General features: G+C 34.7%; 2 protein-coding genes and 1 non-coding gene across 3 annotated transcripts; 2 read left to right on the forward strand and 1 right to left on the reverse strand.

The window, feature by feature from the left end:
* Positions 1-2,527: 2,527 nt before the first annotated feature.
* Positions 2,528-18,391, reverse strand: LOC139897431 (21 kDa protein-like). Its single transcript, XM_071880124.1, has 2 exons — positions 18,367-18,391; positions 2,528-3,189 (listed from the first exon to the last, which is right to left on the reverse strand). The coding sequence occupies exons 1-2, from the start codon at positions 18,389-18,391 to the stop codon at positions 2,672-2,674; spliced, it is 543 nt and encodes a 180-aa protein (XP_071736225.1). The 3' UTR covers positions 2,528-2,671.
* A 421-nt stretch (positions 18,392-18,812) lies between these two features.
* TRNAK-UUU (transfer RNA lysine (anticodon UUU)) lies at positions 18,813-18,885 on the forward strand. The gene has a single exon. It is a non-coding gene; the product is annotated as a tRNA-Lys (tRNA).
* Positions 18,886-20,412: 1,527 nt separating this feature from the next.
* LOC139895684 (pectinesterase 2-like) lies at positions 20,413-22,113 on the forward strand. The gene is made up of 2 exons (XM_071878216.1): positions 20,413-21,316; positions 21,419-22,113. The coding sequence occupies exons 1-2, from the start codon at positions 20,413-20,415 to the stop codon at positions 22,111-22,113; spliced, it is 1,599 nt and encodes a 532-aa protein (XP_071734317.1).
* The last annotated feature ends 2,928 nt before the right edge of the window (positions 22,114-25,041 follow it).

The raw sequence follows: 25,041 nt of genomic DNA on the forward strand, positions 1-25,041 counted from the left end.
CGGACGGAGTACTACTGTAACAGCCTAACTTAACATGACCACAATATTGTCCGCTATGCCCGCAGACGCACATATTTTTTTGGCTACCACACACAATGAGCACTTTCCCAGGAAGTCACCCATCCTGGTAGTGCCCTCGCACGAGCACACTTAACTGCAACGTACTCACACACCTGCTCTGCTTGTGGTCCCAAAACGCATTGTGTCATTTAAGCGTGAGTATTACCTAATAATCTCATGATTACTCTTGTTCATGGGCGATGCAGGATTTGTCTACGGTGTTACAACACATTCCCCTTAGGGACTCATCCTCATCGATGAGGTTTGCCCCACCACCCCCAACGACACATGAGTGGTTGTGATAACATACTGTAACACCCAGCTCAACATGATCACAATATTTTCCGCTTTGCCTGCAGGTGCACGACTTTTTCTTGGCGACCACACACGATGGGAAGGTCACTCATCCTAGTAGTACCCTCGCCCGAGTAAGCTTAACTGCAGCGTACTCACACACCTGCTCTGCCTGTAATCTCAAAGCGCGTTATGTCATTTAAGCGTGAGTATTACTTAATAATCTCATGATCACTTATATTCGTGGACGATATCAGATTATCCTAAAGTGTTACAACTACTCTACAAAAAGGACACGTGCCCATGGACTAGTACTCACTGTTGTAAACGGCGTCTGTTGCGTCTGTTGCGACGCTCGTTGCGGCGTTTTGGTGACTAAACCGTTTCGACCCCGTCCCTTTTTTATAAGTCGGTCAAAGATCAAAAGTCGGTTCAAATGCAGGAAAAATTGGGTCAATGCCGGTCAAAAGTCAGAATTTCTGTTAAAATCGGTCATAAGTCGGTCAAATTAATCAAAATTGACTTAGTTTAATATTCCATTTTGTATTATATTAACGCTAATAGCAATTATAGGTACAAACTTATCAACGAATGTTTTTTTAGCTCTAAAATATGTGTAAATATATTTATATATATAGAAGTCAACATTAGTTAACATCCGTTTCGACCCCGTTTCGACCCTGTTTTCCGTTGCGACGTTTTGAGGTCGCTACCATTTCAGCCCCGTCTCGCGTCTTTTTCAATCTTGCTACTACTTCAATGAATCTGGTTGTTGAGTATAAAACCATTATTAACCATTCCCATGATGCAGAGGTAAATAGTATAATTTTTAGGTAAAAAGTGGTTTGGTTTGTGACATGAAATTGTCATGGAATGACACTCTTTAATGGTAAGTGACAGTTTTCAATGTTAAAACGAATAGACCCTACATGTTTTTTTATTTTTTAATACATATGAAACATAACTAAACTAAAACTATAATTCAATAAACTACATATTAAATAGAAAAATGACATAAATTAAAATTTCATTAAAATTCATCATTACATAAAAATAGAAAAATGATAAAGAGTAAAATTCTTAAAAACTTGAGATTACATAAAACAAAAAAAAAAAACTAATGCATGATGTAGAAAGTAGGTGGAAGGTGACAAATGTATTAGACTAGATCATCTCGTAGTTGGTCGTGAATTTGCTTATCTCTAGTTACTGTTTCATAATATCGTACTTAGTTTCTTATACGTTGAGGCCGGTTCTCCGTACGCTCGGTAATCATCTCGTCTTAACTGACTAAATGCAAATTTGTTATCTTCCTTAATCATATTAAGTAAGAAGACACGACAATTCATTATTCTCCGCATCTTGTTTACACTTACGTGAAGGTGTCCTTAAAATATGAAACCGACCTTCAAATAATCATTCCATAACCGTTTTGCGTCAACCTCACGTCCCTCGGAATATATATTTGAGATCTTGGGATATGCTCGGGCTCATCTATCAAGTATTCTTGAACGAAGTCAAACAAATTTTCGTCTTCTACGCAGGATTAAAAAATAATATCATAAGATTTCATTTTTATATAGAGTTGGATGGGGTGGAGGATGTACGTGTAGAGTTGTGAAAAATGTAGTAAAATAGTTTGGTGTTTATAGCTTATAAGTAGATATATTACTTTTAATTAAATAATAATAATAATAATAATAATAATAATAATAATAATAATAATAATAATAATAATAATAATAATAATAATAATAATAATAATAAACAATCAGTAATATTACTGTTTGAAAAGCAAATTTCAATCAATCAAAGCTCGACAGGTGTCTTGATGCTTTTTTTCCGTCACTCCCCTAAATGACATCCCGCAAAGCCTAGACAGACGCTTCATTAAAAGCGTTAGAGAGGGTCAAATTTGCTAAATCACGGGCTCTTTTGCATTTTTTATGCCGCGATAATTATGGTGTAATGAATTCAAAATTAAATTAATGTAGTCATTGCTACGTGACTTTTCTTTTATTCTTTTCTAAGGTAGATGGTACTCATGGTAGCATGGTCCATTAGGCCAAAAATGTGTAGACATGTATACACTCGAATTAACCAACCTTGTAATGATAAACTTGATAATGAACATAGAGCATACCTATTATATTATTTTCAATAAACTGGCGATCGGTAAACTAGTAACTTACATTTTTACACATATATATCATATTATTATATATTATATATAATTAATTATTATTATATATTCTAGATAGAATGAAGCAATGCCATTGGCTTTAGCTCAACACTTATTTTAACAAATAACTCAAGTTTAAGAAATATTAGTAATGAGAGCCAAAGCATTGCTTGTTAACTCTGCAACATTCACTATATATCCTCTGATACTCACCTTTATCTTCACATTTTCAACACCACTATCATCTTCAAATCCATCCATACATGTATCTTCATCGGTCAAAGCTGCACTAACCCAAGTCTTCAAATTCCCCATTTTCTCATTATAATCTGGACCATCTAAATCCTTCATTTCCACCATTGATTTCTTCATCTCATCCACAGAATCACTCATGTTTTCCAAACAATCCGCTACAGCCTGCCCGTCTTGCATACTCAATTCCTGCCCTTTCAACAGTCCCCGTACGTCTTTTGAGGTCGATTTTGCACTTTTTAAGCACACGGTCAGGGCTGCATTGGCCAACTCCATAGCATTTGTTTCAATGGTGGTAGCATAAGGGGACAAAGTTTTATAGCACAAGCTCGGATACCGTGTGGTTTCACATGAGGCCTTAATGAAATCTGTGTCTTTGGCATTTGTATCCAAGCTCGTTTCTGTTAAAATACAATGCAAATTTAGAATAATATGGAATTAGTAAATGTATATGGGTAAAATATCTAGATATTAATATGTATAAGAAAATATCTAGATATTAGAATATGAGAGAAAAATCTAGAAATTGAAATGTAAAAGAAAAATCTAAATATTTGTAGGTTGTAGAAATATCTAGATATTTATATATCCATGGAAATATCTAGGTTCTAGAATGTTCCATGGAGTAGTATAAATATGGGAGGAGATTTCATTTGTGTTGTGTGAAAGTTGTGAGAGTGAAATAAGAAGTGAGTTGTGAAGAAGAGAAGAAGAGTGTGAGTTAGCGAAAGTAGAGAAGATAAAGCTTGTAAGTAATATTGTAATTGTAATTTAATATAAGTGTTTTTGTTAAGTTTCCCGATCAAGCCTTAGTTTGTGTTTAAGTTCTTAGTGCACTTTTGTTGTTCTTATTATATGGTCGGCTCTGCCGCCTAAGTAATACATGGTCGGTTATACCGCCTAAAGATATATGGTCGACACTGTCGCCTAAGTACATTGTGCACTAAGGATTTATAAAATTAAAGGCTAACCAACGTCAAAGTGTTGGTGTAGTGAGTCTAGTATAGTCTAGATCCTCTATAGTGGTGTGTTGGGCTCGTCGAAGCTTCCAACAATTGGTATCAGAGTGGGTCGTTCGGGACCATTTCTAGTGGAGGAAATCGGTAAACGTTGGACGTTTACATCGACTTGTTTTCACCAAGGCTCTAAGGGAGATTCTGTCGGAGCACAGTTAGGAACTGTGAAAGCTCATCGGTCAGGGACCAAGCTTATTGGACGTTGGAAGTCATGATGGCAGATCTTGCAAGTACGAGCAGTGGAATCAAGAGTCTCAATAACCACAACTATGGTTATTGGCGGACTTGCATAGAATCCTACCTGCAAGGACAGGATTTATGGGAAATAGTTGCTGGCAGTGATACAACGCCTCCACCGAAAGAAAATGCCGAAGCCTTGAGAAAATGGAACATCAAGGCCGGGAAGGCTTTATTTATATTGAAGACTACAATCGAGGAGGATCTATTGGAGCACATCCGTGACGAGAAAACACCAAAGACAGCTTGGGAAACTTTTGAAAAATTATTTTCAAAGAAGAATGAAGCACGACTCCAGCTCTTGGAAAATGAGCTCGCAGGTATCTCACAAGGAAGTCTATCTATTTCTCAGTATTTCACCAAGGTGAAATCTATTTGCCGTGAGATATCTCAACTTGCCCCTGAAGAGAAAGTGAGTGATGCAAGGATGAAGAGAATTATCATCCACGGCTTAAGATCCGAGTATAATGGATTTATAGCCGCTGTGAGAGGATGGCCTACTCAACCATCATTAATAGAGCTGGAGAATTTATTGGCTAACCAAGAGGCATTAGCCAAGCAGATGAATGAAGTGAGCATAAAAGGAGAAGAAAAAGCACTCTTCACCAATAAGAAGAAAGCTATGTCTCGAAGACAAGAGGCGATGAAAGAAAGTAAGACATATGGGTGGAAGGGTCACCTAAAATCAAAAGGCAACGCTTCAGGGGGAGCTCAACAAGGAAGAAGAGATCATCGTCAACAATACGGGGAAAATAATAAGAGAAAGAATGGTGAATGCTTCAATTGTGGCAAGAAGGGTCATTTTGCTCGAGATTGTAGATTCCCCAGAAGGCGAACTTTCGAAGAAAATGTGACCGCCGCAAGAGATGAGAAGAAAGAGGTCACATTCGAAGCATCCATTAATGAGGAAACTTGGGATTCAGAAGCAGGACTCTCCGTTGAAGCTGACATAGATGATCAAGCTCTTACAACAACTTTAAAGTCAAAAATAAACTACAAAGATGATTGGATCATCGATTCTGGGTGCTCAAATCATATGACCAATGATGAGACGAAGCTGCAAGAAATGGAGGATTACAAAGGAAAGAGAGTCGTGTTGACAGCCGACAATTCAAGGTTGTCTATTTCTCACATTGGAAAGACAATAATTCCAAGTGAAGGTGACTCTCATAAGCTCCAACTCGAGAAGGTGTATCTTGTCTCTGGCAGAAAGAAGAATTTACTATCAGTACCACAATTGACAGCAGAAGGGAATTATGTGCTCTTTGGACCAGAAGATGTGTCCGTATTCAAGATAGTGAAGGTTGTTGGCAATCCAATTATGCAAGGAAAAAGAATAGAGTCGGTCTATGTACTATCTGCTGTAACAGCATATGTGGATAAGACTCGAAAGAATGAGACGGCTGATCTGTGGCATGAACGTCTTTGGCATGTGGGATACAATAAGTTAAAGGAGATGATGGTGAAACGCATAGTAAATGGGCTTCCTCAAATTGATATCCGAACAGATACAATATGTGCTGGATGTCAATTTGGCAAAGCTCACCAATTGCCATTCAAGGAGTCAGCGCATCAGTCCAAGACACCACTAGAGCTAATACACTCAGATGTCTTCGGCCCAGTGAAACAAACATCACTTGGAGGTATGAAATATATGGTGACATTCATTGATGACTTCTCAAGATATGTGTGGGTTTACTTCATGAAGGAGAAGTCGGAGACTTTTCTGAAGTTTAAAGAGTTCAAGAACAAGGTAGAAAGTGAGCTCAATACTAAGATTCGATGCTTACGCACAGATAATGGAGGAGAATATTTATCAACCGAGTTCAATATCTATCTTGAGAAGCACAAGATCAGAAGGCAATTAACTTGCCCTAATAATCCACAACATAATGGAGTGGCAGAACGTAAGAATCGTCATCTTGCTGAAACCTGTCGAAGTATGCTTCATGGTAAGAATGTACCAGGAAAATTTTGGGCCGAATGTATGAGGACGGCTTCATACGTGATTAACAGACTCCCACAAACAAAGTTGGGATATATTTCACCATATGAAAGATTATGGAAGATCAAGCCAACCGTCAACCATCTCAAGGTTTTTGGATGTGTATGCTACGTCTTCGTACCAGATCATCTACGAAGCAAATTTGATAAGAAGGCAATTCGGTGCATTTTTGTCGGTTATGATGAATCAAGAAAAGGATGGAGATGTTGTGATCCAAATACTGGGAAGTGTCATACTTCAAGAAATGTGGTATTTGATGAAGCTTCTTCATGGTGGTCACCTCAAAAGATAGAGCTTCCAGAATCTCATGGATTAGAAGAAGTTCCAGAAGATAAAGAAGAACATAAAGAGCACATATCGGATCCAATTAAAGAAGGAGATGGATCGTACTCTAAGGAAACGAGTCCATGGAAAACTGGGGTACATCAATCTACATTCGAAGAGGTTCGTCCAAGCCAAATGGATGCCGAGGAGCATGTGCAAGAATTACGGAGATCAACAAGGTCGAGGCAACCTAATCCGAGGTATGCCAATGCTGCTCATGTGGATGAATTAATACATATTGAGCCTTCCACTTATGAAGAAGCAGCACAAAGTCAAGAATGGCAGAAAGCGATGGAAGAAGAAATTAATGCACTAAAAGAAAACCAGACATGGAGTTTAGTTCCAAAGTCAAAAGATGTAAAACCAATATCTTGTAAATGGGTTTACAAGGTGAAGACTCGATCAGATGGCTCCATAGAAAGGTATAAAGCTCGACTTGTTGCTCGAGGTTTTTCTCAACAATATGGGCTGGATTATGAAGAAACATTTAGTCCGGTGGCAAAGATCACAACAATTCGAGTTTTACTAGCTTTAGCTGCTAGCAAATCTTGGAAGCTGTGGCAAATGAATGTCAAGAATGCTTTCTTACATGAAGAACTTGACAAAAACATTTATATGGAGCAACCAAGAGGCTTTGAGAACAAGATCCATCCTGAGCATGTCTGCAAATTAAAGAAGGCACTATATGGCTTGAAGCAGGCTCCAAGAGCTTGGTACTGGAAAATTGGTGAGTTCTTGGTACAAAGTGGTTTTACAGTTGCTCCTTCAGATTCTAGTTTATTTGTGAAACACGGTCAAGGAAAACTAGCCATAGTGCTAGTATACGTGGATGACTTAATCATCACGGGAGATCATTATGAGGAGATTCAAAGAACAAGGGAGAATCTTTCTATCAGATTTCATATGAAGGAGCTTGGAGAACTCAAACATTTTCTTGGACTCGAAATAGAGCAGAAAAGAGAAGGATTTTTTCTGGGACAACAGAAATATGCGCGAGATCTTTTACAAAAGTACGGAATGCTTAATTGCAAACCTATCTCAACTCCGATGGATCCAAATACAAAACTACGAGCAGATGAAGGAAAAAGTCTTCAAGATGTTACCATGTATCGAAAGATGGTTGGAAGTCTTATTTATCTCACACTAAGCCGGCCAGACATATCTTATGCAGTTGGAGTGGTTAGTCGATACATGAGCAAACCGAAGAAGCCTCACCTTGATGTTGTACGACGCATCTTAAGGTATGTTAAAGGCACTATTAACTTTGGTATTGATGTGTTGCACGTGGTGTACGAAAATACTATTATTTTTAATATGAAATGCGACGAAATATTACACAAGTTTTAATTAATTTACGGACGGAATATACCTAAACGTTGCTACAACACTTATAGGCAGTGTACCTAATCGTAGAGTAGTGCAGTTTTTAGTAAGTCCGGTTCGTTCCACAGGGAGCTAGTGAAGTTTAACACTATATTTTTAAAACTATATTTTTACAAAAATATAAATAAATATAAGTAGTATTATTATTATTATATAAAGGGGGGTTTTTACCGTTTAGTGGCCGGTTTGTCGATTTTAAAACTTAAGTTACAATTAAAACCTAATGCAAAATATTAAATATAAATATATCTTAATTTTAAAGCGTAAAGTAAATGACAATAATTAAAATGACAGAAAATTTAAGTGCGATAAAATATGAAATAAAGGAATTATGCTTATTTAAACTTCCGTAATCATGATGTTTGGCGTGTTGATTTTAATTTAGTCCGATGGGTTAATTGTCCTTTGTCCTGGATTATTTAATATGTCCATCTGGTTTTTGTCCATAATGGTCCATCAGTCATAAATATAAAGTGCGAGTGTTCTCGTCAAATTACCCTTATGTCCGAAGTCAAATATTCCAACTAATTGGGGACTTAAACTATAATTACACCAAGTGTCCTTGTATATAATTCACCCCTGTTTTAATTAGTCAATTAACTATTAATCCATCCCCGTGTCCGGATAAATGAACAATTATTAGTACTTATAAATATCCCGCCCATCGTGTCCGATCGAGTGTATGTGGTTATTTATAGGTACGTCCAATTGTAATTTTTATATTAAATTAACGAACTGTCATTCAATTAACAAATATAAAACCCATTAAAAGCCCATAGTCTAATTTCCACAAGTGTCGGTCTTTTGTCCAAACCCCAATTATGGTCCAAAGTCCAATTACCCAATTTTAGTATTTAGCCTAACATCACGATTACTTCGGTATTAAATAAGCATAATAACGGCTTAGCTACTAAACAATAATGAAAATAATATAAACATAACTTACAGTGGGTATTAATAGCGTAGTATTACACGGGCAGAGCTTCGACTTAAAACCCGTAAAACATTTCTTACAATAACCCAATTATTATTAAACTTAAATTAAAATTAAAATTATAAATATAAATTACATATAGGGAGAAAGAAAGATTGAAAAAGGTGTACTTAAATTCATCGATTACATGGCCTTTTATAGGCAAATGATTAATTTGAATTTTCACTTATGACCCCTGAACTATGCTCAATTAACAACTTTTTATTATTTAATATTATTCTTATTATGAATTATTTAAATATTATATTATATTCTTTTGCATAGTTGACTTGTACTTTCAGCTCCGTTGCGTCGAGCGTTGAAAGTTGGTTCATGCCTCGGTTCCGGATTTTCGAACGTCCTTTCGTACAATTTTATATCGTGTACTTTGCGTTTTGCGTCTTGTATTCTTGTAATTTTGAGACGTTCCTCATCAATAATTTGAACCTCTTGAATTGTATCTTGTACTTTTTAGCTTTTTGGACCTTTGTGTCTTCAAATCGTCATTTTCGCCTTTTGTCTTCGCACTTATTTAATATAAACGGATATCACTTGAAAATGGAACAATTGCAACTAAAATCTTGTCTTTCTTGGGGAATAATGCTATGAAATATATGTTCCTTTTTAGCCTTATCAATATCCCCACACTTGAGCATTGCTTGTCCTCAAGCAATACAGTCTTGAAATAATATAATACATCACACGAATCACTTCTTTATTCTTCACACTTTGTACATCAGTGATTTTGATATGGCGGTATAAACAATGATAGTAACAATAGAACCATGCTTAAAGGTGGGTGTGTCATCCACAGTTGCCTCGGGTTTAGGTCAACGACACTTGCAATCAAATAGCCGATTTACTTTCGGTTTCCAAAGCAAAGTGCACATTTGAAAGGCGGTTTACAGTCCCACATGACTATAAAAATGTAGATCCTTTAGGAAAATTGGATCTTTATGAAAACATTTGATCTTTTTGAAAATTCATTCTAGCTTTTACCCTAGACAAGTTTTCCGATTTGATCCACCATTGGTGTTGCAAAATATATTTGTGGATCAATAGTTTGGCTAAAAACTTTTAGGCTCGTGTAATCCACTGTTATCCCTGTATCGAAAAGCACACATCCAGTTTATTTGTCCCGTATATTACCTTTCGGTAAACTACCGTCCGGTTGTAAAGGAAAGCGATGAACAAGAAACTGTTAAGGCAATGTCTAATGACATGCATTTGATTATGGTCTTTTTAACGTGTCGGATGCTAGTACTATCCTTGGTAGGAGCAATAGTAAAGATCATCCTTTGATTTTTCGGTCTGGCACAAGGTCCTGTCTCCGACCATGCTATGCAACCACCGTTCTTACGGTTGACACCCGATTTGGTTCAGGTGACCTAATGAATTCCAGGTGAATTCCTAGGATTTTACGTTCAATGGTAATGAACGCATTGAAAATGGGTTTCAGAAAACAAATCGGTTTGTATTTTTGATCAAAATATTTTCTCGTTCAAGCTCGAGTTTAGATATCATCGAATTCCATGAGTTTGAATTCTCAATCTTTAAGGTCAATCTCAAGGATTGAGTAATATCAGACTTAAAAGCTAATTTTTAATCTTTAAGGAGATTATCCTTTCTGGGGATCTGATTCATTAGTCTTATCAAGCTAATTTGCACGGTGCCCCCCCCCCATTGTACGAGATAAATCCTTCTCATGGTTAGGATAAATCTGACCACTTGGCGACCCTGTTTGATGCTGAGGTCCGTGGATTTCCTGCTGATTTTAGAGATGACTTTTCTAGATTTTTCGTCAACCTACAGCTGGTCTGGACGACAACTTCATGACCTAAATCAAGAAGCGCGTGTCTTTTTCGGAAGACTTTACTTCCTTTTAATGATGAAATTGATTCATCGTGTAGATCCATCTTTCTTTAATAAATCGGGTAAAACAGTTAATTTAGTCCAAAACAAAAACACCTGCAATAACTTTACAGAAACATGTGATAGATAGTTTTTAATTGAATAACTTGGTACATTCTCCCCACACTTAGTTTCTTTCTTTGCTTTTTTATTCTCCTTTATTCCATTTTAAATGAATTCAAGCGTTTTAGGTTGTTTCTCAATTTATGCCCTTTCCGAGGTAACGATAATTTCGGTATTAACACCTAGTTTTCACCGTTCATAAATATGTATAAACATAATTTTGACTTCATTTAATTGAAAATTTTTCAAATTTTCACAAAATTTGGCAAATAAACCAAGTGCAAACCCGAGAGAATTTATAACCCTTCCCCACACTTGAGATCATGCAATGCCCTCATTTGCATGAAATCAGACTATAATTATAAATTCATGAGGGTGATTAGTGTAGAAAAGTGATTAAGAAACCTAGTTTGTACTTACAAAGCTCTTCGAATGATAGATGGCGCGCCTCATCGTTCATTCCTTAATGTTGTTTTATCACACATATTTTTCTTCAAAAACGGTTGCTTTTCTGAACTGTTTGCTAATTTTGAAAATGCGTCTTTTACCCTAACTTATCATGCATTTTTGTTAACGAGTTATGCACTAACCCGAACCCCTAATTTAACGTTAAGTGGGGTTAGACTTCCCCACACTTAGCTGACGACATGTGAAGTCGGTAGAATAAGTTCCACGAATTAGAATAGTGAGCCAGTTATTTACATCTCGGGTGGTGTATAATATATCAATGGGTTTAAAGTTTAGACTCACCCGATCGTCACTATTTAATTCTTTTTTAAGTGTAGCTTTTAGTAAATGGATATGTCTCTTTTCTGGTTCTTGGTCAAATGGATCGATATATTCCGACATACATATTTCTATAGGGTTGACAATTCCTAAAAATTTCTTTCGTTCATCCTCGGGATCAAAGGTTTCACCTCTATTACCCAATTGGGTGAAATCCGAGGTGTCATTATCTATTACAGCTCGTAGTTCATCTTCGGTAGATGACTTGTCTATTGAGAATATTGGGTTAGAAGGTTGTGGAATGGTGAAGTTCGGTTTGGTCTCGGGGGTAAAATTTTCAACGTTATCGTTTTCCCAAGAGTACCAATTTGTTACCCTTATTTCTTGTTCATCATCCATTGATGGATTGATGATTTCGTCGGTAGAGGCTAATGTGTCGATATGTTGTGAAATTGGTAAGACTGAATAAAAAGTATCATCGGGATAATTGGTGATTTCGGAGCTCTCGAATTCATCAAAATTCGATGAAATGAAATTTTCTTGCACAATACTCCTCAGATCAACAGGTGTGTAATCTGATAGAGTTTCAGCTTGCCTATTTACAAACTCTCTCATTTGTTCATTTTGAGCATCGAGTTCTTCGAGTTTGATTTTCATATTGTCTAAAGAATTTTCAGACACATAATTTTCCTCGTCTTCTGGTTGTTGATTTTGGATAAATTCTTGGGAATAATCCCATTTAGAATTGTATTCTTTGTCATCGTTCCATTCAGGTTCCGTGGGTGCGTAATTTTCCATAGGAACGTAATAGTAACATTCCCATGTTGAGTGATAATCTCCACAGATTTCACAACCAGTTATTGTTTCGTCATTCGTGATCCAAGATTGACTGAACGAATTGTCATCAACACTCGTTTGAGAGTATTGACTTAATTGATTTTGGAGTTCAAAAAGAGTTTCCAAGGCCTTGTTTTCAAAAATTTTCATTTTATTGCGATGGCCAAATTTTAGCTACAATGTGGTACATTCACTAATTTTTCTATTAGTTATAAAAATAGAAAAACTTATATAAGTTGTCCAATTAATAGACTTTTCTGATTTTTGCCCACGTTTCGAATAGCCAAAAGATGTAGCAGGTAGCCATGACCCTTTAAATCGGAAGCCCACAACTAGCCACTAACAAATCCAACTATTACTACGAACCAGAAAAATGTCAACGTCCTTAATTTAACCGCTTAAATAATTTTTCTTTCCCGTTTGAAGAATTTAGATAAGAAATATAGAAAATTCTAAGTCCTAAAAACTAGAATGTCGAGAAATAAGAAAGAAATAGATTGCGCGTCAAAAAGTGTCGAAAAAAATAAAAAGGGTCGAAAAATAGGTGTCGAAAAATAAAAATAAGAAATTAGCGCGAAAAACGGCGTCACAAAATTCTAAAGCACCTAAATCTTAGTCTAAAGAAATAGCACTTAATGGATTTTACGGCAAAGCCTAAAAATTCTAGAAATAAAAATAACTATGACAAAACTAAACTTAATACTAAAAATTGTAACTATAGTCTAAAAATCTAAAGGTAATAAAACTTAAAAAAAATATTATTTATTATTTTTTTTTAAATATTTTTTTTAAAATTTTTTTTTTTTTTTTAAAATTTTTTTTTTTTTTTTTTTTAAAATTTTTTTTTTTTTTTACAATTTTTTTTAAAAACGTTTTTTTTTACAATTTTTTTTAAAAAAAAAAACGATTTTTTTTTTACAAATTAATAATTTTTTTATAATTATAATTTTTTTTTCAAAACTTTTTTTTTAATTCATTTACTATTTATGAATAGTAAATGAAAATAAATTAATTAATTTACTATTCACATGAAAGCGACATGATAGAAATTATTAATTATAAGTTACATAATATACCCCTGAAGTATTTAATAAATACGACTTTATCAAATTTTGATTCTAAAATATTATTATATTATTATATTCTATTTCAATATTATTATATTATTATATTCTATTTCAATATTATTATATTATTATATTTTATTTCAATATTATTATAATTAAAAATATAGCGTTTTAGCGCTCCCCGGCAGCGGCGCCAAAAACTTGATGTGTTGCACGTGGTGTACGAAAATACTATTATTTTTAATATGAAATGCGACGAAATATTACACAAGTTTTAATTAATTTACGGATGGAATATACCTAAACGTTGCTACAACACTTATAGGCAGTGTACCTAATCGTAGAGTAGTGCAGTTTTTAGTAAGTCCGGTTCGTTCCACAGGGAGCTAGTGAAGTTTAACACTATATTTTTAAAACTATATTTTTACAAAAATATAAATAAATATAAGTAGTATTATTATTATTATATAAAGGGGAGTTTTTACCGTTTAGTGACCGGTTTGTCGATTTTAAAACTTAAGTTACAATTAAAACCTAATGCAAAATATTAAATATAAATATATCTTAATTTTAAAGCGTAAAGTAAATGACAATAATTAAAATGACAGAAAATTTAAGTGCGATAAAATATGAAATAAAGGAATTATGCTTATTTAAACTTCCGTAATCATGATGTTTGGCGTGTTGATTTTAATTTAGTCCGATGGGTTAATTGTCCTTTGTCCTGGATTATTTAATATGTCCATCTGGTTTTTGTCCATAATGGTCCATCAGTCATAAATATAAAGTGCGAGTGTTCTCGTCAAATTACCCTTATGTCCGAAGTCAAATATTCCAACTAATTGGGGACTTAAACTATAATTACACCAAGTGTCCTTGTATATAATTCACCCCTGTTTTAATTAGTCAATTAACTATTAATCCATCCCCGTGTCCGGATAAATGAACAATTATTAGTACTTATAAATATCCCGCCCATCGTGTCCGATCGAGTGTATGTGGTTATTTATAGGTACGTCCAATTGTAATTTTTATATTAAATTAACGAACTGTCATTCAATTAACAAATATAAAACCCATTAAAAGCCCATAGTCTAATTTCCACAAGTGTCGGTCTTTTGTCCAAACCCCAATTATGGTCCAAAGTCCAATTACCCAATTTTAGTATTTAGCCTAACATCACGATTACTTCGGTATTAAATAAGCATAATAACGGCTTAGCTACTAAACAATAATGAAAATAATATAAACATAACTTACAGTGGGTATTAATAGCGTAGTATTACACGGGCAGAGCTTCGACTTAAAACCCGTAAAACATTTCTTACAATAACCCAATTATTATTAAACTTAAATTAAAATTAAAATTATAAATATAAATTACATATAGGGAGAAAGAAAGATTGAAAAAGGTGTACTTAAATTCATCGATTACATGGCCTTTTATAGGCAAATGATTAATTTGAATTTTCACTTATGACCCCTGAACTATGCTCAATTAACAACTTTTTATTATTTAATATTATTCTTATTATGAATTATTTAAATATTATATTATATTCTTTTGCATAGTTGACTTGTACTTTCAGCTCCGTTGCGTCGAGCGTTGAAAGTTGGTTCATGCCTCGGTTCCGGATTTTCGAACGTCCTTTCGTACAATTTTATATCGTGTACTTTGCATTTTGCGTCTTGTATTCTTGTAATTTTGAGACGTTCCTCATCAATAATTTGAACCTCTTGAATTGTATCTTGTACTTTTTAGCTTTTTGGACCTTTGTGTCTTCAAATCGTCATTTTCGCCTTTTGTCTTCGCACTTATTTAATATAAACGGATATCACTTGAAAATGGAACAATTGCAACTAAAATCTTGTCTTTCTTGGGGAATAATGCTATGAAATATATGTTCCTTTTTAGCCTTATCAGGTATTTTATACAAGAAAACAAAAGAATGTCACGTGACTGGATATTGTGACGCCGATTACGCTGGAGACTATGATACACGACGGTCAACAACTGGATACATGTTTAGTCTTGGATCAGGAGTAATATCATGGTGTAGCAAGAGACAACCAACAGTATCCTTGTCAAGCACTGAAGCAGAATATCGGCCGGCAGCATCAGCAACGCAAGAAATTACTTGGTTGAAACAACTAATAGAAGATCTACATCAATCAGCAGATTATCAAGTAAAGCTTTTCTGCGATAACCTATCAGCTATACGTCTAGCAGAGAATCCAGTCTTTCACGCAAGAACAAAACATATAGAAGTACACTATCACTATGTTCGCGAGAAGGTCCTTGAAGGGGAGATCAAGATGGTGCCAACAAAGACAGATGAACAGGTAGCAGATATATTCACCAAGAGCCTAAGTAAACCGAAGTTTACAAAATTCAGAGAAGCACTTGGAATGGTCTGCAAGACATCGTTGGAAGAAAATTTGCATTGAGGGGGAGTGTTAAAATACAATGCAAATTTAGAATAATATGGAATTAGTAAATGTATATGGGTAAAATATCTAGATATTAATATGTATAAGAAAATATCTAGATATTAGAATATGAGAGAAAAATCTAGAAATTGAAATGTAAAAGAAAAATCTAGATATTTGTAGGTTGTAGAAATATCTAGATATTTATATATCCATGGAAATATCTAGGTTCTAGAATGTTCCATGGAGTAGTATAAATATGGGAGGAGATTTCATTTGTGTTGTGTGAAAGTTGTGAGAGTGAAATAAGAAGTGAGTTGTGAAGAATAGAAGAAGAGTGTGAGTTAGCGAAAGTAGAGAAGATAAAACTTGTAAGTAATATTGTAATTGTAATTTAATATAAGTGTTTTTGTTAAGTTTCCCGATCAAGCCTTAGTTTGTGTTTAAGTTCTTAGTGCACTTTTGTTGTTCTTATTATATGGTCGGCTCTGCCGCCTAAGTAATACATGGTCGGTTATACCGCCTAAAGATATATGGTCGACACTGTCGCCTAAGTACATTGTGCACTAAGGATTTATAAAATTAAAGGCTAACCAACGTCAAAGTGTTGGTGTAGTGAGTCTAGTATAGTCTAGATCCTCTATAGTGGTGTGTTGGGCTCGTCGAAGCTTCCAACAGTTTCTAACCGAAATCCTGATGTTGCAGAAATGATGGTGAAGTTGAACGGAAGAAACAATGAGAGAATAGCTAGATAAAATAGCAGGGAACAAGCGAAAGATTGCATTTTGCCTAAACTCTTGTGAATGAAAGTGGGTTGCGTATGTTCTCATAACTACTATAGGGCAATAAAAAGAGTATATAATGTTTAGAAGAAATAAAATATTGTACTACAGTTGTCAAACATGATTGGTAAAGACAACAACATGAGATGAGATAAAATACTTTATCATGTGACACCTTTTCCTCTGTCTTCAATCTGCAATCTAGCTAATTCTTATTCAAGGAAAAGCTATATTACTTCATACATAGCTTAAAGCTGATAAAACAAGAGATTAGCATTTATAAAGCTAAATTCACCTTACCAGCCCTTAAGACAAGTTTATATAGATGCCAGATCATATTTCCATTGATACGTGAATTATATATATATATATATATATATATATATATATATATATATATATATATATATATATATATATATATGTTCATACTAGTTCACACTAAATAAATGCATTTCAGCATGTCGACTTCCTTCAAAAGTGTAGACCAGGCATTCAAGTTGACACCCTTGCAGTCACATTACAGTATTACACATTTCTAGTACTATGAGAATTGATTTATAATAAATCGATAGGACCACCTATAATTTGACTTAAACTATACCAATAATGATGCTCCAGCCACGTTGTTCGCGACAAATAACTGTTACTAACCAAGGGGAAATAATACAGTTAATTTAGTCGAGAAATGAATGCAGAATAGAAGTTCTTTACCTTATCGGGTGTGTTTGGATGACACATTAGAGCTCATAAAAGTAGAGCTTGATAAGATGTGGAGCTTACAAATTAAGCTCTTCCTAACTAGTTTTTTTTTTTTTTTTTTTTTTTAAAGTAGAGCTTATGAATGAGAAAATTACTAATATACCCTTTTTATATTGTTTTGCATTTTATATTTGGGTCCTTTTTAGTCAAATCACAACTATAAACTCCAACAACAGCTACCTTACCAAACACTTACAAAAAAATTAGCTCCAGCTTCCCGCTAAAAATAATAAGCTTCGACTATAAGCTTCCAACTATAGATAGTTCGTCCAAACACACCCATCGGCTATATGGTGGCAAAAGGTGCAGAATTTGCACTTTCCAGGACCTACGACTGTACCAGTAGATATTTTGCCGGAATGATGTCGGTATTTCACACTTAAGCATAAGCATATTTTCTTCCTTCTCTTGTCCATATCCATACAAACAACAATATACTACAGAGTAAGTATTTTAATGGTCATTACTTTAACCATTGTTATCGATCTAATATTATCATAACCTCGATATGAATATGAAATAGATGTATTAAGCACTGGACTGGATTGCTCATGTCATGTCTTATTGAGCTATTATTTATTAAAACATAGAAATAGAAATGAGCATATGTCATTGTCTTCTCAAAGCACTATTAGGCATCTCAAACAAATGTTGTGATTATGAAAGGATGACGTTGGTAGACACAAATTTGAGAGAAAATAACTCTATTACTTACAAGAATAGATTACACGAGTATTACAAAACTCAAATAAAAAAACTCTCAAACTAACTCACTAGGAATTTTCACCACTATCTAGTGATGTATTGACTCTAGGTTAGGATTACATTTAACTCACACACACTAATTAGGTTGTGATTACACATTTCTGAATGCAATACAATGGAGGTTTGCACCTCTATTTATAGAAAACTTTGAGGAGGTGGAATGGTGTGAACAGAAATGGCGTGAACAAAAAAAATGGTGGCTAGCCGTAATTGTTTCCATTTTTGCTACTTCCTTATGAGGAGGTGGAATGGTGTGAACGGAAAACAAGTGGCTAGCCGTCATTGAATTCAATTTGCCTTCTTCCATATAAGATGACGGCATCTAGAATAAACTGGAATGGAGGCATCTAGATGATACGGCTGGAAATCATCAACAAAACAGTCTTTCCACAACTAATGCAAACTAACACTCGAAAGTGCATCAAGTAAAAGTGTTGGGAACCCTATAGGGGTGAAAAGTTTAGCACAAACTCAATGTTTTTTTACCTATAGATTTACACCGAGGAGATTCATTTAAACACTACTCAAAAGTACCTTTTATTGTTCTGTATTTTAAAAATTCAAAGGATTGGTCCTATAAGAGGACCCATAGTCATAAAATCTGGAGTAAGTACTTTTGCATGCAAAATTGCAAATGCTATTATTATGCAAAATTGAATATCTTAAAACGCTAGCCTTTTACTTTGTCAACATAAACTGAATCTAAGAAATTATAAAATTGCTAACTAATATTTTTATATCTAGCCGTTCTAGCTCAGTTGGTAGAGCGCGTGGCTTTTAACCACGTGGTCGTGGGTTCGAGTCCCACGGATGGTGTTTTATATATTGTTTTTAATTACTCCATAAAGTCGCTAGTTATTACGTAGTATTACCTACCTTTTTTTATTTTAGATAATACTCATTAGATAATTCTTGTTTTTTTTTTTTTTTTTTTTTTATAATTTTAGAATACTTTTAAAAGTTTATAATATAATATGGATAGTCTGTAACAAATTCACGGATCTGGTTTGGTTAATAAAGCAGGGGTAAACTTTCTCAAATTTTATATATTGTTTTTAATTACTCCATAAAGTCGCTAGTTATTACGTAGTATTACCTACCTTTTTTATTTTAGATAATACTCATTAGATAATTCTTGTTTTTTTTTTTTTTTATAATTTTAGAATACTTTTAAAAGTTTATAATATAATATGGATAGTCTGTAACAAATTCACGGATCTGGTTTGGTTAATAAAGCAGGGGTAAACTTTCTCAAATTTTATATATGCTTGTACATACATAATTAAGTTAGTTTGACTAAAAAAATAATAATAATATTAATTAAGTTAGTTTGACTAAACGAATGACACATTCAATTACGTAAGGATTAGAAATTAAATTAATACTGTATCTGTTCTAATCCCATCAAATTGTTCGGATACCGTTTTCTGATATCAAATGAATACTAAAATATTAATTAATGCTATATAGCACATGGTATGAGCTAGGAGGTTTTTGTTCCTTGGAATGAGGGATGTGTAATGGGGATTAGATTGTTAATTAATTGATTAAAAGTTGATTATAGAAACATAATTAAGGATGAGATTTGGGCTTGAGACCATAATTCTCTATTTTTTTACTCACCATCACATAATCCATCTTTTGTCCAGAAGCTACCATCGTTCACAACTTCACATGTATGTCTATGCTTTTAAGTGAGGTTTATTAGTATCCTACTTCTAATTTGCTTAGAAATCAATTGAGTAATTATTACTGTATTTGTTTGTGTTGGTAATTACCTGGCAATTATACTAAACTTTGCGGTTGACGAAATGTTACATCGAGTCTAATTCTAAAATAGCACATATAAGCGATGAGCCTGATTCTCACGTATCAGCACATATCAGCAATCTCACATGTTTTTAGCCTGATTCTGTTTGACATATATAATAATTCACATAAACGAGGTGGTTACGTGTTACATAGATATTACAAATTACAATAACAATGAAAGACTTAATGACTTCATACCATTACCATGCACTAATAAAAATCAAAATAATATAAACCCACGATGCTATTTCAAAGAAAAAATGGCAGCTCGATCCGTATAACAAGGATCTTATCATTAACTTAATAACACGGTACTAGGTTTCTCAATGTCAACTTTCATTTTACTTGGATCATACTTTCATTATATATAGTGATCGTAGTCATACAATAAATATAAACTATATCATCTTGAATCCCCTAATAAAAACCTATTTCACATTTTAAACACAACTCAGAACAACAACCCAAAACTCTTTTACCTTAAAAAACGATTACCCAATAAAACAACACAAAACCGTAAACATCAATTAAATGGCTAAAGTGAATCTCATTTTGCCATTTATATTATATGCTCTTGTTGTATTTTGTTTGGAGTCTTCGTCTTTTCAACAAGAAGAAGAAGAGACGAGCGGTGACATTAATTATTGGTGTGAAAAAACTCCACATCCGCAACAATGTAAACATTTTCTTAGTCGTGGGGCACATCATACCCCACGACGCAGAAAAGACTTTAGAATGTTATTACTGCAGGTTGCTTTGGAAAAGGCTCTAGATGCTCAAACTAGCAACACTGGTCTCCAGAGTAAGTGCAAAAGCAGACGAAAGAAGGCAGTGTGGCTCGATTGCAACACACTCATCAACAATACTATTCTTCAACTAAATGAAACCTTAAATGGGCTCAAACACAACCGAAGTTCCGACTTTGATGCTCAAACTTGGCTCAGTGCGGCTCTCACCAATATTGAAACTTGCTTTATGGGCTCTCGAGACTTCAATTTGACAAACTTTGTATCACCTCTAAAAGCACAGAACCTAACAGAGATGATAAGCAATAGCTTGGCTATAAATCAGTATTTCGTGAAGCAAAAGTTGACGAATAATGAGGTTGATGATGATTTTCCTACTTGGGTTACACCCAATGACCGAAAATTGTTGCAATCGAATTCAATTCACATGAAAGCTGATATAATCGTGTCTCAAACCACTGGGAGTAGGTTTCGAACCATTCAGTCGGCTCTTAATTTTGCAGCTGGACTTAATCGTGGTACCAAGAGATACATTATCTACATTCGAAAAGGAGTTTACAGAGAGAATCTTGAAATCGGAAACAACTTAAACAACATTATGTTGATCGGTGATGGAGTAAAATACACATTTATTACCGGTTCACGAAGCGTCGCCGGAGGCTTCACAACTTATAGCACTGCAACCGTAGGTAAGATCAATTAATTTTTCTTTATGTCAATTAATTGTGTTATTCATTATAACCAATTTTTCTAATTAATAAACTTTTATGCAATTGAAATTTTTACTTCAGGAGTGGATGGTAACGGGTTCATTGCCCGTGGAATAACGATCCAAAACACCGCAGGCCCTGCAAATAAACAGGCTGTGGCACTTCGAACGTCGTCTGATCTGTCAGTTTATTACGCTTGTAGTTTTGAAGGTTATCAAGATACCCTGTTTGTCCTTGCTCAAAGACAATTCTATAAAACGTGCTACATTTACGGCACGATAGATTTCATATTTGGTAATGCAGCCGTTGTTTTCCAAAATTGTATGATCATGGCACGAAGACCATTAAAAGGACAATCAAATGTTATAACCGCCCAAGGTCGTGATGATCCTTTTCAAAACACAGGAATTTCAATTCATAATTCCCGTGTTATGGCAGCACCCGACCTTATGCCGGTAGTGAATACAGTACGGACATATCTAGGTCGCCCTTGGCAAGAATATTCAAGGACTATTTATATGAAAACTTTTCTTGATAGTCATATTGATCCACTAGGCTGGTCTCCATGGGATAATACTAATTTCGCACAAAAAACATTGGTTTATGGGGAATATGCATGTTTTGGCCCCGGATCATCGACAACAAATCGTGTGAAATGGCCTGGGTACCAAGTTATTACAAGCGTGAACGTTGCATCTCAATACACGGTCGATAAATTTATTGCCGGCAGGTCATGGCTACCTGCCATTGGCATCCCTTTTACTTTAGGATTATGAGGTTACTTCCATTGTAATGTTATAATTATATTAATATTAATTATTTGTGTACATTTTCTGGTTTGATATTGAAAGTGATACAACTCGTACCTATTCAATATATTTGTAGAATTTTGTCGGTTGTAAATCAGAAAACTGGATCATAAAGACCAACAGTATTGGTGGAATTTTAAAGCCCTTTCCGCTTCTAATATACGGGCCTTTGTTAATTATGATGGGCCAACTTGATAATTAATAATATGATGATATAAACAAGAAACGTAAGCACGTAAACGACCATATTTGCAATTTTTTTTTTGCCTCAGAACTTACAAAATAAAAAACTTGAGATTTTGTTCGGCAAGACGTAAATTACTTTTGCCCTCTTGCTTAATGGGAGACGTAAGATGCAAGGTGCCTCTTGCGATCTTGTTTCTCGGCAGACGCAAGGTGCCTTGCTCCCACCTGCATATCATAATCCACGTTTCTTTAAGGCATTTCATCACATAACATTGAATTCAACGATTCGATTGAAGTTAAAATATTATTAGAAAATATGTCAGTGAATATGGAAAAAAATCATTAATGTTGAAATAATAAAATTACCCTTCATTCGGTTTTTAGCTGGTTCAAAGTGGAAGCGTGTTCTTGGCTAATAAAGCATAGTGTTGGTCCACGGGTAAATCTCTATTAGACAGATTTGGTAGGTTAGCCTCAAGTTTGATTGTTAGTTCTGTTCTGATCTGCTCTGATTTCTAAGCATTTTAAGATTTTATAATCTCTATAAATAGTGTGTCAAGAAAACACAATAACCTACGGGTTCTCTGTCTAACAATCTCATCCACGTTAGATGATACCAACCGGAAATTAGTATTTTTCGATACACCATGTTACAATCCTAGAGAATGCACTCAAAATGAAATACTCTTAATCAAATGACTTAATGATGCGCATAGCATCCGGCCACGTCACTACCAATTCTATGTTCGTCAGCCAAGGACGAGAATGGACACACATTTAAACTCTCAATCTCTGTATTAGCAACACCACACGTTACTCCGTATTGCGGACATAATGGACTTCGACCAGGAACATGTTACTATTGAAACAATCCCATCACATATTAGTACCAAGCTAGACCACATCTTGGTTTTCGTGATGAGGCCATTACGATTTTAGAAGGTACACATGTAGCGAAACTCTCAATCCGACCACGGGCCTATGGCAAGCACACGAGTCTTGATCTCCAGATGACATCACATAACATTATGTGTTATAATGTATTAAGGAAGAGCGAACTTGGACACAATGCCTTCTTAAATGTAAACACGCTAGTATGGTATGGGCACACTCCCCCATCATGACTATAGTTAGACATGTCAATATCAACAATATTTTATAAGGGCTTACTATTACTTACTCTCTAACAAGACCATATATTCGTGTATCTCATAGGCCAAACCCTCAGAGCTAAGCTTTTAGAAGCTAGGGTTTATCTACAAATATGACATAACGGTTTATAATCCCTGCGACTAACACCATATAAAGCTTATAATACCGATCAACGATATTGATACTCTTAACCCCTCTCAGTCGATTCTAATCGGATTTAACGAATAATCGCTTATGCATCCTCAAGAATCTACACTCATATGATATACTCTTGATCAGCAAGCAAGGTACAATAACACATAGAACTAGTGTGCAAATTATTAACACCTCTATTTGATTCACATAAACACTTGAAAAATCATCAATTGAATACTAATCCAAACTCAAATATTAAGAATTGTTTAACCCTTTGATAATGAAACATAAAAACAAGAGAATATTGCACCGTTGGTCCATGTGGTTTACATGAAATGGGGTGTTTGGTCCTTGAACTTCATTTTCGAGGTTGTTGGTCCCTGTGGTTTACATGAGGCGCGTGATTGGTCCCTCAATCAAACGGACGTTAAAATAATCCGTCAAATGACAACACGTGACTGGCATGTGGTGGGCATTTTCGTCCGCTTACATTCTTCTGATAATTAAAACCCTAATTTCTTCCACATATATACAAAAACAAACCCATCTTTATAGCAGATCAAGGTTGCAAAATTCGCTATTCGGGGATTAATCGGTCGAGACTTTGGAAGGATTAATCGGTAATTCGGAGATTAATCGGAGATTAATCGGATTGTACTGTATACATTTAAATATTAAATTTTAAATATTATATGTGTAACTATAGAAAAAACTCATAAATATAAAGATAATTTTTAACATAATTGTCTAAAATTGTTCATTTTGCTTCAAAACTATAAAATTCTAGTTTAAATTCATGTTTTAATGTTAACCATTATTGACTTTGACTGACTTTGATTACCAAATTCGATTTTGATACATCAATTGACGTTCACCGTTTAAATAAATGGATTTTTGGAAATCGGAACGGATTACTTCTAAAAAATGATTAATTGGAGATTAATCGGCGAGTAATCGGGTTTTTTACAACACTGTAGCAGATACATGCATACACCAAAATAGTCATCATATTCCTATGAAAAATTACTGCTGGAGTTTTCGAACTCTGCTGGAGTTTCCGGAGACCGCTAGAGTTGACGCAGATCGTCGGATGTGCTGCATCTCCGGAAAATCGTTACCAGCTCGCTGAGAAATGAGACGGCCATGAGTAGATCGCCGGAAATGAGTTGCAGATCTGAAACCCGTTACCAGATTCGTAGATCTTCTTCTTGATTGATGAGTTTTTCCAGCATAGATCTTCTGCCGGAGAGTAAATCGATTTCAGATAGCAGCTACAGAGATAACACCGGGAAATCGTTGGTGGGTTAAGTCTCTGATTCAAATCAAAATAAGATCTCAGGGGAAATCCTTGGTGGGTTTTTAAATTTAGATGGTTTCAACAAAGGGGGTTACAACGAATGTGTTTCAACAAATGGGTTTTTG

This window comes from Rutidosis leptorrhynchoides, chromosome 3 (genome assembly GCF_046630445.1).
Source record: "Rutidosis leptorrhynchoides isolate AG116_Rl617_1_P2 chromosome 3, CSIRO_AGI_Rlap_v1, whole genome shotgun sequence".
In the NCBI taxonomy this organism is placed as follows: Eukaryota; Viridiplantae; Streptophyta; class Magnoliopsida; order Asterales; family Asteraceae; genus Rutidosis; species Rutidosis leptorrhynchoides.